Raw genomic sequence first — 13083 nt, 5'->3', positions numbered from 1 at the left:
GCTGGACATGTTTGAACCACGAAAACGGGCTATTTACACCGACCCATTCTGGGTTGCAGTCAGATTTATTTCCCTATTTATTTACTACTAATTTATTTCAATACGATTTTGTGGTCCTCTCACCTCTGTTATAAGTATATAGTTTTATATGATTTTTAAATAAATCTTTCTGATGTATATTATTTAAGTAAAGTGTATGCTCCAAAACCACAATATATCAAAAGGATTAAATATAGGATAAAATTTGTATATACTTCCTTTTTTTGTTGATATACATATGGGACATCATATTAACTAAAAAAAACTTGTTTCCATAGAAGTTACTACATAGTTGGCTTTTCAGAATAAAATAGTGAAATTTATGATGATTTTATAATTTACAATTTAGCAAAATTAATAATAAGAAACATATTTGTGTGTCATGGTGGTGGGTGATTCACAAAAAAAAAAAATGCATAGTTGAGAAAATGTCAAAATTGGAAAATGAGTAGAAAATATATAATGATTTTATACTGTGGAGTAGGGTTTATAAAAATCATTTTTTTTGTTTTTTGACATTGAAAGACAAAAAAAAAAAATAAAAAAAGGAAAAATGAAATTCTAAAAAGAAGGCTGCGCCTCTTGTGACGAGCATCAAAAGCAAAACCAAACCTGCGGTTAAAACTTAAGCCTCTGCAGGTAGAGAGAGAGAGAGAGAAAGATCTTGTCTTTGTGTGTTTTGTTTGGAGAGTATATAAATCCTTAAAACGATGTTCTTTTGTCTTTGGGAAACACACGTCAGGAGGAGGAGGATATAAGATCACACTTGAATAATCCAGACAACCTCTCTCTCTCTCTGTGAAAATAAAAGGAAGATGATTGAAAACGGCGGAGAGAAACGGAGCTCCGTCGAGGAAGAAGGAGAAGAAGGTGGGCGTATGATTCTTGTCGGCGTGAAGCTCGACGCGCCGAGCAGAGAGTTGCTCACTTGGGCTTTGGTTAAAGTCGCCGAGCCTGGTGATACTGTGATCGCTCTTCATATCCTTGGAAATGGTACATTTTTTTAGATTCTCTACACAAAAGCTTTGGTCTTTTTATGATTTTTAATACAAAAGTTTCGATCTTTTGTGGGGTTTTGTGTAGAGATTGTCGATAGAGCAGGGAACTCTTCGCTTCTCTCTCTTGTTAAGACTTTCGACTCTGTTCTTGACGTCTATGAAGGTTTCTGCAATTTGAAACAGGTATAGAAGTGCAATTTTGATCCTTTGCTTTAACTTCTCCAGAAAATAAACAAAGGAAATGTTGAATTTTTCCCCTCTTTGTAGGTGGATCTGAAGCTGAAGCTATGTCGTGGTTCCTCTGCTCGAAAGATTATAGTTCGAGAAGCCAAATCGTTCTCTGCATCGAAAGTTTTAGTTGGGATTTCAAAAACTCACCACACGATTCGTTCACCAGCTTCCGTTGCTAAGTACGTAGCCAAGAAACTATCAAAGGATTGTTGGGTGATTGCTGTAAACAATGGTAAAATCGTGTTCCAAAGAGAAGGTTCTCCATTATCTACCATTAATCATTCTCAAGGTATGACTTTTTTTTTCTTTTTTTTTTCTTCCAAGTTTCTACATTTTTGTATCTATATGATTCGGTTTGGGTTGAGTTGTTAAATAATCTGTTATTGGGGTGTTGTTATAGGGAAGGAAGATGTTAGGAAGATTACTTTGTTGAATGTGCTTCAAAGGTCTGTTACTTTGAATAAGACTACGAAAGTAGTTAGCCATTCCGAGGAAGATTCAAAAGAGGATGATGAAGTTCAATCCGGTAGCCAGAGTTTACAGCAGGCCTTAGCTGCTGCGCGTTTTGAGAATTGCGCGGTTTGTGGTTCTGATTCTTTGTCTCTAAACGATACAAATACTCCTGGAAATGAAAGGAGTGAAGATGATGATGATGATGATGAATGTCACAAAGCAATGGAGGTTATGCCTGTGAATGGTCCAGAAGATTCAGGCGGTTCTATAACTATGTTGGTTGGGAAATTGCCTGAATCTAGGCCAGGTTGGCCTTTGCTTCGTCGTGCTGTTTCTACATTAGGACAGTCTGTTACTACTCCTCATAGTTCTTTGTCGAAACAGATACCTGTAGTTCAATGGGCTCTGAAGCTTCCTACGAGGGACACTAATCAACCTGGTTATGATTCTTCTGAAGACGATTTGTCAAGCTTAAACGCAGTTGTTCCGTTTGGTATCAACTCTATCTCCAAGAAGTCATCTCCTGACAATAGTCCAAGAAAATTGCCGGAGGAATTAGAGGGACTTTATGAGAGGTTCTCTTCAGCTTGCCGGGTTTTCAAGTACAAGGAACTTGTTTCAGTCACATCGAATTTTTCCACTGGTTGGTCCTTCTCTCATTCATTTACTTATGAATGATATGTTGAAAATTTTCAAGGCTTATAACTAAAAAGTTCAATCTGATTTCAGATAATTTCATTGGAAGAGGAGGCAGCAGCCGGGTTTTTAGAGGTTGTTTGTCCAATGGGAGAGTGGTTGCTGTCAAAATTCTCAAGCAAACTGAAGATGTCTTGAATGATTTCGTGGCTGAGATTGAAATCATCACAACATTACACCATAAGAATATTATCTCCCTCTTAGGATTTTGCTTTGAAGATCATAACCTATTACTTGTATACAATTATCTCTCAAGGGGAAGCCTAGAAGAGAACCTTCATGGTACTTGTTAGACAGACCCTTGTCTTTTTAAGCAACTCAGAGATTCTATTATGATCATGGATCTAACAAATGCTGTTTCATAACCAGGAAACAAGAAAGATCCGCTTGCATTTTGTTGGAGCGAGAGGTATAAAGTAGCTGTTGGAGTGGCCGAGGCATTGAACTATCTGCATAACAGTGCTTCACAACCTGTCATCCACAGAGATGTTAAGTCATCAAATATACTATTATCTGATGATTTTGAGCCACAGGTAAAAACAATTTTTATCGGTTTTTCTTCATATGTCAAAAGAGGCGAGAATACTAAAAAGATATTTATACCTTGTTCCCAGCTTTCTGATTTTGGGCTTGCGAGGTGGGCGTCTATATCTAGAACTCATATAATCTGCTCTGATGTTGCGGGAACCTTTGGGTATGGAAGAATCTGGTTTTTGGCTGATGTTTTTATGAAAGTTCTTGAAAATGTTCTTATGGTAAGCTTCTGTTTCTTGTTACAGATACTTGGCTCCAGAGTACTTTATGTATGGTAAGGTAAATGATAAGATAGATGTCTATGCATTTGGCGTTGTTCTCCTCGAGCTACTATCTGGAAGAGAACCGATTAGCAGTGGATGTCCAAAGGGACAGGAGAGTCTAGTCATGTGGGTATGTATTGCTGCATACCAATTAAGATCAAAACCAAGCTTTTTCTATACTCTTATTGAAAACAAGTATGTATGATGTTCATGTACAGGCCAAACCAATTCTAGATGATCGAAAGTATTCTCAGTTATTAGATCCGAGTTTGCGGGATAACAACGATAACGACCAAATGCAGATGATGGCGTTGGCTGCTACTCTTTGTATTCGACGTAGCCCTCAAGCTAGACCGAAAATGAGCATTGTAATTCAAGTTTTAAATCTACTAGCCTTTTCACATCATTGCTTTATGTATTATCTTAACGAATGTGGAATGATGCAGGTCCTAAAGCTACTTAAAGGCGATGAAGACACGCATGAGTGGGCACTGCAACAAGTGAGTAATTCATCAGAAGAGTCAGAGATGCTCAAGGATAAGCAATGCCAAAGATCTAACTTGCAGTCACACCTTAACGTGGCGCTTCTTGATGTTGAAGATGACTCTATCTCCATGGGAAGCATCGAGCAAGGCGTCTCTGTTGAGGATTATCTTAAAGGCAGGACAAGCCGTTCGTCGAGCTTCGACTAAGAGCCCATTTTTACTGAAACTATTGTGTGTGTGTGTACATATGAAAGGGCGTTCTTTGGAAACCGGTGGGTGGTGGATTTGTGGGGTTCTTTTTAGCCCTCCTTTCTCACCTGTTTAGGACACTGTAATTGTAGATTTTAATTGTTTGGGATGTATCTTGCTATTTCCGGTAAGTCTTTTTTGGGCAAATTGCTTATAGCTGTGGTAATAAAAACGAGAGGGAAATGCTTGTTGTTGGGAATTTGGTAGGAAAGAAAAAAAGTGCTTGTACTTGTCTTCATTAAGAAGAATAAAAGAAAGAAATCGTTTTTTTTTTCTAGAAACAGTTTACATTTATTTTCTCGTATTTGTATTAGTATGTATTGATCCGTCAAAATCATTAACTTGTATCGTGAATGGATCGTGTACCAATAAGGCTCAACAACAAAATCATTACCCATGAGGTAGTATAGGCCTGGGCATTCGGTTAACCATTCGGTTTCGGTTCGGTTGTATTCGGTTTCGGTTATTTTGGATATAGTAATATAGTAACCATTTGGATATTTTTGAAATTTCGGTTCGGTTCGGTTTCGGTTTGGTTATTTAAATAAATAACCATAACTAACATAAATTATATTAACATTAACCAAATAAACCAAATATAACCAAAACTAACCGAATATAACCAAAATTAACCAAATATACAATAACAAAAATACAAAAAAGGGAAAAATATTGATTCAATTTTACAAAATAGTATTTAACTTTGTAAATTCAAAATAATAACATTTACATATATTGATTATTTAAAATATTTAACTGTTTTGAATCTAGAAATAATTTATATTTTAAGTTTATTTTATAGTTTTGCATAATATTAAGTATATAATATTTGATATCTTCTAGGTTTTCGGATATTTCGGTTAACCATTTAATTGTCGGTTCGGTTCGGTTCGGTTTCGGTTAGTTTGGATATAGATTTTTACTAACCATTCGGGTATTTGAAGAATTTCGGTTCGGTTCGGTTTGGTTTTTTTCGGTTCGGTTTCGGTCGGTTATTTGGTTATCGGTTATTTTGCCCAGCCCTAAGGTAGTATATTTCGTCTGCACAAGAGATCCCTGATGACTGGTTAACTTGTTCTTCCACAGGTGGTTCCAGAGTGTATGCCTGATTGTTATTATTGTTGTAAGAAGTCTCAGTTTTGCAAATGTTCTTATACTGAAGTCTGGTAGGTTTTCTTTCTCCAATGCCTAATAGGGGAAACACACAGTGATGTAGGTAGGGTAATACGTTTCTAGTGGCAAGTGTTTACAGAGTATAATACAAGTTGCTTTCTCATTTTCTGGGGCGAAACACAGTGATGTAGAGTATAAATGAAATCTTGGCTTTTAGGCCTTTCTTCAATTTGTTAGTTCGCTTCCAAGCTATATAGAGTATACATAATACTACAGTTTACACATCAAGATCTGCAGCTATTAATATGAAGTCATAAACTACTACTACTACTACCACTACTATTACTACCATATAGTGACGAACCTAAAAGAAGCCTTGAGATTGCAAATACAAATCTTGTAGGATCTCTCGTTTTGCTTCATATCCAAGACTGTCTTATAGAATAGAGTCTTGAGTTTCACTTAAGATGTACTTTTAAAAACAGTGTGGTGCCGCGTTACTTGTTGCCTACCATATCTATGCACTCTCTAGCATCAACGCACAGATTTATCAAACTTTTTTCATGTAGCCAGGGTTTGAATGCACCTTCAAGAACTATGTTCTGCAAAAGAAAGCGAACCACAAAAGACATTTAATCTATGGCGCATACAACTCTATACATTCATCTGTTATATTGATAAAATAATGCATTCAAGGTTTTATGGTAACAAGAGGGTTTTACGAGACCAATGCACACGGGCGACTTTGCACATGTTGTAGCCAAGAAAAATCAATGAAACAGAAAACTCTACCTCTAAATAAAAGAAGAATCCGCGCAACAGGTTTAAAGATCGAGGAAGATCCTTCTGATAACGATGATAAATCTTGTTGAAATCTGCAGAATCAAACCGAAGTAAGTTTAATATGGTTGCAGTCGAGTATAAGTTCAGTGGAAAGCAAAGGTAAAAACTACAGGACATGGTGAAATAATTTCACCAAGAAAGTATCACGAATGGAATACATCATTTCTAGCAATACTCAGATTATAATATATATAATAAGCAGATATCCCAACAAGTGTGAATATCCAATTAAAGATGTATGATTCGCATAAATGTAAGAACTCCTACAGCAACCTTTCCTCTAGAGACTTAGAGTTAGCTGACTGAGCCTCAAGCTAGCCTTTTATATAGGACAAAAACTTATCCATTCGTTAAAATGTTTTATCTTTGAGAAGATAGTTCAACACACTACACATCCACAAGAACACATTGTACAATTTGTTTGTACCTGTATACTTTTCGAGATATGACGGTGCCAACTGGTCTTCAACATTATATTCAATCTCTCTTCCATCTCGTAATTGTCTAGACCGAGTCAATGGTCTTTTGAGTGATGCCTCAGTATAGAGTCGCAAGTACTCTTCCTCATCATAGGGATTTCTGAGAAGTTCCATTAGCCTCTTGCTATACGAAGAGTTGAATAAATCATCAGGGTCAACACCATCTTCAAGATCCTTGGAAAACATTATAACAAAATGAAAAATGTCAGCATAGAAAATTAGAAAGAATCAGAAAAGACAAATTTCAAAATAGAAGTAAGAGAATGAAGGTATTCATACTATCACTTTGCCGTCTTTCGTTGCCTCGAATGGGGTTTTGCCTCCATCCGGAAAGGGGTAATCACTGACTGCAATAATATCAGGATCTGACAAACTCGCTACATCTTTCACAGGTTTTACTTGTCGACCAGATTTAACAATGGTAATGGAATTTCTCAGATAAGCTACGTAATATAAATAGCTTTTCTCTATTGACGATAGGCTCTCTTTACTTTCCTTCTTGCCAAGTTTGAAAATGTGAAATAACTTTTCTTTGACATGACCTCTAGACTTTGGTTCATCATTGTGCTTGGTCACAGAGGTCTTCCTTCGCCGCAAAGCCTCTCGTTTCGTTTGTTTGGTACCGTTGGTGTTAACCACTGGGATACTCTTTGAAGTCCAGTTATGATCTGATCTCCCATTTTCAGTTTTCAGTCTCTTTGAAGCTCTAAAAATCGTCTGAGACTCATCATTTCTCGTATGCTTTAATATGACGTCTTTCTTCGCCAAAGAAGTCTTCCTTCCACGTCGAGCATCTCCGTTCTTTTGTTTGGTATCTCTGACGTAACTTGTAGGCTTTAATTCGACACAGTCCTTGGCTACAGAACTCTTTCTTCCACGTCGAGCATTTCCTTTCATTTGTTGCGTTTCTTGGGTCCTTAAGACAGTCCTCGAAATCAAGTTCTGATCTGCTCTACCATTCCCAATCTTCAACCTCTTAGATACACTAGAAACCATAGGAAACTTCGCCTTTCTCCCTGCTCTACTCTTCTTGATTATTAGTGCTTTGCTTTTACTTCTATCAGATACTTCATGATCGACATTGTACATAATACGCACTGGAGAACTATCTCTAACATTGTCATCAAGCATATATAGATTCCCGATTTCACTATAATGTGCCAAGTACTTTTTATATTCCAGATCATGAACCAAACCGGAATCGTAATCATCCGCACAAACAATCTGCATATTGGTTCTGTTCGTTTCGCCATCTTTAGCTAAAGCCAGCATTCTACCACCAACTTCATCTGTATCTGTGTCTGTAGCTGACTCAATCTCAATTATTTCCTTCTTCACAATTGTCTTAGCCACCTCAGACTTTACAAAGGGTGAGGCCCCACGCGCTAAAACATCATCCCCTGATGCATCCTCGGCACTACAAAGAGCCAGCATTCTACCACCAACTTCACCTGCGTCTGTGTCTGACTCAATCTCAATAACTTCCTGATTCACAATGGCCTTAGCCACCGCAGACTTCTTAGCTAAAGTATCATCCCCTGATGCATTCACTTCACCAAGAGCCAGCGATCGACCACCAGCTTCATCTATGCTTGGCTCAGTCTTTATTTCTTTCGTCACAATTGTCTTAGCAACCGCAGAAGTCTTGGGGTTGTTAGCTAAAACATCATCCGGTGATGCATTCTCGGCACCACAAGGAGCAAGCATCCTACCACCAACTTCATCTGTATCTGTGTCCGACTCAATCTCAATTATATTCTCCTTCAAAATGGTCTTAGCCACAGCAGAGTTCTCGGGGGTCTTAACTAAAGAACCATTCCCTAATGCATCCATTTGGACACAAAGAGCCAGCATTGTACCACCAACTTCATCTATGTCTGGTTCCATCTTTATTTCCTGCTTCACAATGGTCTTCGCCACATCATACTTCACTGGTTTCTTAGCTAAAGTATCATCATCCCCTAGTGAATTCTCTACACCACAAAGAGCCAACATTCCAGCACCAACTTCATCTGTGTCTGTGTCTGTATCTGACTCAATCACAATGATTTCCTTGTTGACAATTGTGTTAGCCAGGGCAGACTTCCTCGTGTTGTTCCTCGTCATATTCAACTTAGCAGGCTATAATAAATCTATTCAATCCTGAAACAAGCATTTGAGAAAGGAAGAAGAAAGAAAACATGAAAATGATCACACTCGGTCGAATCTAACAATTATTAATGAAGTAGAAATCGTGGCAAATGTTAAATCTCAACGCACAGTTTTATTAACCTAATAGCCTGACGTTGAATTTGCCTAAAGTATCCAAAAGGTAGAAACTTTAACTCAAGCAGGAATGGTTAATTCACACACACACAAAGCAATTACCACATCAACCAAACCTAGTCTCACAAGTTACTACACAGATTCATATAACACAGTCCACTCAACTCAAAATGTTCTTCATGAAACTCAAGGGCATTCCAAAGAACAAAATAAAGCAAATCTAAGTTAGAAATTCAGAACCCAGGAACCCTATTGTAACGAGAGGAAAAAAGAAATAGAAGCAAAAGACTGAAATTTTTGCAACATTTTGTCTCGCTTACTTACCTGAAATTTGTTGGACAGCCAAGACAAAAGAATCGATTTTTTTTTCGATCCAGCTTCTAAAGAGAGAAGAGAAAAACCCAGTTCTCCGATCAGAAAACCCTAGAATTTTTTCCACCGTAATCGTTGGTAAACCATTTTACAGCTCGCCGAATTGGCCAGTCACCGGAAATAGTGAAGTAAAGGAGAGCCGTTCCGTACTATACAGTATACGTAACACATACGCGCTCTTTTATGTTAATATAACCCAAATTATTATGAATCTAATCTCATTTCTAAAGTATCATAAATGGGCCTATAAATGAAGGCTTTTAAAGTAAAAAAAGGCCCAGTGGAGATAATTTCCCACTTCCATATCATTTTATTAAAAAAAAAGTATAAAATACGTCAACCACCCGTTTATAAAAAAGGTCATATAAAATACAACCTCTATAAAATGTTTAATGTTATCCACCAGTATAAAATATTTTCCATTAATTAATAATAAATAAAATAAAGATAAAACGAATTAGATATTTATAATTGAGATGTTTAATTGTAACATATTTTTTCTATTGTACTCGTTATATATATTGTTTTATTTTAATGGTACGAACGGACTTTTCAAAGCACGTGGGAGAGCATGTGGTTGATATACAGTACTGAATACTAGTCAGCAAGTCAACAAGAATCCCCTAACTGAGAGACTTAAGTAAATCTATTTAGATCCGTCCTCAACCATTAACTGAAGTGTTTTTATATGCAACAGTTCAGTTGAGTTTGTTGTTAGAGACACTGTAGGTAACTGAGTTGTGTTGACCAAAAGCCTGTAATTTATTTCTACTTGTGGAATATACCAAACAGAATAAAATAAAATAAAAATAGATTCATACGATAGGCCTTAATCAAAATTTGTATAGATAAAAAAACCCTAGATATATATATATATATAAGCAGGTAGTAATTAGGTTAATAATACGTTGATTATTTGTTGCTTAATCTGTACACTTTTCTTCTTCCTCTCCTCCTTCTGTTACATTGTCTTCATGCGCGAATCATCTCAATTTCCTCACCACCACATCCACGTGTCCTCTTCCGTCTATCCAACGTCGCCGGCGTCTGATCGTTAATTCCTCGCCGGCTCTCTAGGAACATCAAAATTAATAATCCAGTACCTTTGTTCTCTGTTTTGCTTGATCTGTTGTTTAAATTTGATTTGGTTTGCAAAAGCGATCAATCATATCGCCGGCGTTTTAGAACCGCCATGAAACTCACCGACGTTGGATTCGACGTAGTGAAGACACCGAGACTAGTCAAATTGATCGCCTTCGCGTTTCTATCGATCTCAACAATTTTCTTATTCAACCACTTCTCAGATTCCTTCTCTTATCCATCTTTTCGTTTCCCCGTCTCTTCCTCTTCCACATCCTCAAACGTCACTGTTAAGTCGAGACTTAACGGTCACTGATTTGAAATAAAATAAGAAAGGAAGGAGAATAGAAGAGATAAGATAGGAGGCAAGAAGGATAGAAGGAGGCAAGATTTAGAGATTAATATTTCATTCCTAAGATAAGAAACCCTACTGTTCCAAGTTTCCTTAAATACACAACACAACTTAAAACGACAGAGTATTAACTTGAAACACTCTTATTCAGAACTGGTCTTTCCCACACTCTTATTCAGCCACTTTCATTCATCTTCTTCTTTTCCCATTGCCTAGCTCTCCGTCCCCTGGTCCTCATCTTCTTCTTCATTATAGCCAGAGGAATCCGCAACCTATCAATACTCTCCCGAAGTGAACTAACCTTGTCCTCAAGGTTAATATCTGGATACTGCTCGACTAAGGAAGATAATGATTCCCAAGTTGCTTCGGCGGATGGAAGACCCTTCCACTGCACTAGAACCTCGGTCCCTCTTTTTTGATCACTGCTCCGACGTATGTCTGTGATGGTATCAGGCTCAGTTGCCCATTCCAACGTAGGAGTGAGTATAAGCGGCAATTCCTGGGCAACATGAGTGACTGGAACAGCTGTTTTTAACTGAGAGACATGGAAAGTAGGATGAATTTGGCTATAAGCAGGAAGCTGCAGTCTGTATGCGACTCTCCCAATCTTCTCCACAACTTGGTAAGGACCAAAATACCTCTGTTCAAGCTTCTCATTTCTCCTTTGCACTAGTGACTTTTGACGGTAGGGTCTCAGTTTTAAGTATACCCAATCCCCAACTTGGAATTGAACATCCCGACGATGCTTATTAGCCCCTTTTTGCATCTTCTGTTGAGCTACTTCTAGGTTCTCCCTCAACTCGACGAGTAAACTGTCCCGATCCATTAACAACTCTTCCACTAATGCATTCACTGTAGGCGTTACCCCGTAACGCAATAGTTTTGGAGGTTCTCTACCATAAACAGCAAGGAACGGTGTGGCTTGGGTGGACAAATGGTACGATGTATTAAACCAATACTCAGCCCATGGTAGCCACTGGAACCAAGAAGTGGGTCGTCTGCTCGCAAAACACCATAGGTACGTCTCAAGACAGCGGTTCACCACCTCGGTTTGCCCATCAGTATGAGGATGGTAAGCTGTGCTTTTATGTAAGGAAGAGCCTTGCAGTTTAAAAAGCTCAGACCAGAAGCTGCTCAGAAACACACGGTCACGATCTGACACAATGGTCTCCGGAAACCCGTGCAACTTAACTACCTCCCTCATAAAAGCTTCAGCCACGGTTTTAGCAGTGAAAGGGTGTTTCAGCCCAATAAAGTGATTGTACTTAGACAGTCTATCAACTACAACCAGAATAGCATTGAATCCTTTGGACTTTGGCAAACCTTCCACAAAATCGAGACTGATATCAGACCAAACCTGTTTTGGAATGGGTAATGGAGCTAGGAGTCCAGCAGGCGATAAGGTGGAATATTTGTTCTCCTGGCATACTTGGCACCTTGTTATGTATTCCACTACATCTTTTCTCATACCTCTCCAATAAACCTCCTGACACAACCTCTTTAAAGTCTTGAGTGCTCCCTCATGTCCACCAATTGCACTTGTGTGGAACTGTTCTAACAGTTTAGGAATGAGACACGATCAAGCTGGTATAACTAGCCTTCCGTCCTTAAACAGCAACCCTTTCTCCAGATTATACCCTTCTTTAGTCTTTTCTCCCCTCTCCAGACCTTGCAGGATCTCAACCAACCCGATATCTTTCCTCACTTGCTCCATCAACTCCTTCCGATCAATATTCATCGGCGCTACCAAGGTCAACTGGAACAGGGTGTCAGTGGGAGGTCTCCTTGATAATGCGTCTGCTACTCGGTTTTCCACTCCTGGCTTATACTCAATACGGTAGTTCAGCCCAATGAGTTTGGCTGCCCATCTTTGTTGCACTGATGATACCGCCTTTTGATCCAAGAGATGTCTGAGACTTCATTGATCGGTTTTAATAACAAACTCTCTTCCTGTCAAGTAGTGCTTCGATTTGGTGACCGCTTTTACAATAGCCAGCAATTCCCTTTCATAAACAGATTTAATGCGACCTTGTGAAGAGAAAGCTTGACTAATGAAAGCAACCGGGCGACGCTCTTGCGATAACACTGCTCCTATGCCCGATCCAAATGCATCCGTCTCTATGGTGAATTCTTTAGTGAAATCAGGCAACACCAAGACTGGAATGCTAGTCACAGCAGTTTTTAATGCTTGGAAGGCTCCTGTGGCTGCCTCAGACCAAATAAACCCATTTTTCTTAAGTAGCTCTGTTAAAGGCCTCACAATCTGTCCATAGTTTTTGACAAACCTACGATAGTACCCTGTCAACCCGAGGAAACCTCTGAGCTCTGTGATAGTTTTTGGTTCAGGCCATTGCAACATTGCAGAGATTTTTTCTGGGTCTGCTGCAACTCCTTCTCCCGTTATCACATGACCCAAATAAGCTACCTTGGTCTGTCCAAAAGAGCACTTCTTAAGGTTGGCATAGAACTGATTCTGCTGTAATAACTGCAGAACAACCTCCAGGTGCTGCACATGCTCCTCAAGACTCGGACTGTATACTAAGATATCATCAAAAAATACCAGCACAAACTTGCGTAGATAAGGCCTAAACAAGTCGTTCATTACACTCTGAAAAGTGGAAGGAGCGTTTG

The 13083-nt window shown here is 38.5% G+C and overlaps 2 protein-coding genes across 2 annotated transcripts; one reads left to right on the top strand and one right to left on the bottom strand.

Annotated features, from left to right (window-relative positions):
* The first annotated feature begins 500 nt into the window (after window positions 1-500).
* Window positions 501-4229, top strand: LOC104751622 (protein kinase STUNTED). Its single transcript, XM_010473611.3, has 10 exons — window positions 501-1032; window positions 1123-1220; window positions 1305-1557; window positions 1669-2364; window positions 2451-2699; window positions 2787-2950; window positions 3032-3111; window positions 3197-3344; window positions 3433-3582; window positions 3661-4229. The coding sequence occupies exons 1-10, from the start codon at window positions 855-857 to the stop codon at window positions 3904-3906; spliced, it is 2262 nt and encodes a 753-aa protein (XP_010471913.2). The 5' UTR covers window positions 501-854; the 3' UTR covers window positions 3907-4229.
* A 1020-nt stretch (window positions 4230-5249) lies between these two features.
* On the bottom strand, window positions 5250-10519 carry LOC104753889 (uncharacterized). The gene is made up of 5 exons (XM_087490583.1): window positions 8973-10519; window positions 6663-8525; window positions 6332-6557; window positions 5854-5936; window positions 5250-5663 (listed from the first exon to the last, which is right to left on the bottom strand). The coding sequence occupies exons 2-5, from the start codon at window positions 8487-8489 to the stop codon at window positions 5559-5561; spliced, it is 2241 nt and encodes a 746-aa protein (XP_087346709.1). The 5' UTR covers window positions 8490-8525; window positions 8973-10519; the 3' UTR covers window positions 5250-5558.
* Between the last annotated feature and the right edge of the window lie 2564 nt (window positions 10520-13083).

Source organism: Camelina sativa, chromosome 16 (genome assembly GCF_030686135.1).
Source record: "Camelina sativa cultivar CO46 ecotype springtype chromosome 16, ASM3068613v1".
NCBI lineage: Eukaryota > Viridiplantae > Streptophyta > Magnoliopsida > Brassicales > Brassicaceae > Camelina > Camelina sativa.
Note: the sequence above shows the minus strand (reverse complement) of the source record. Positions and strands in the feature narration are given on the sequence as shown.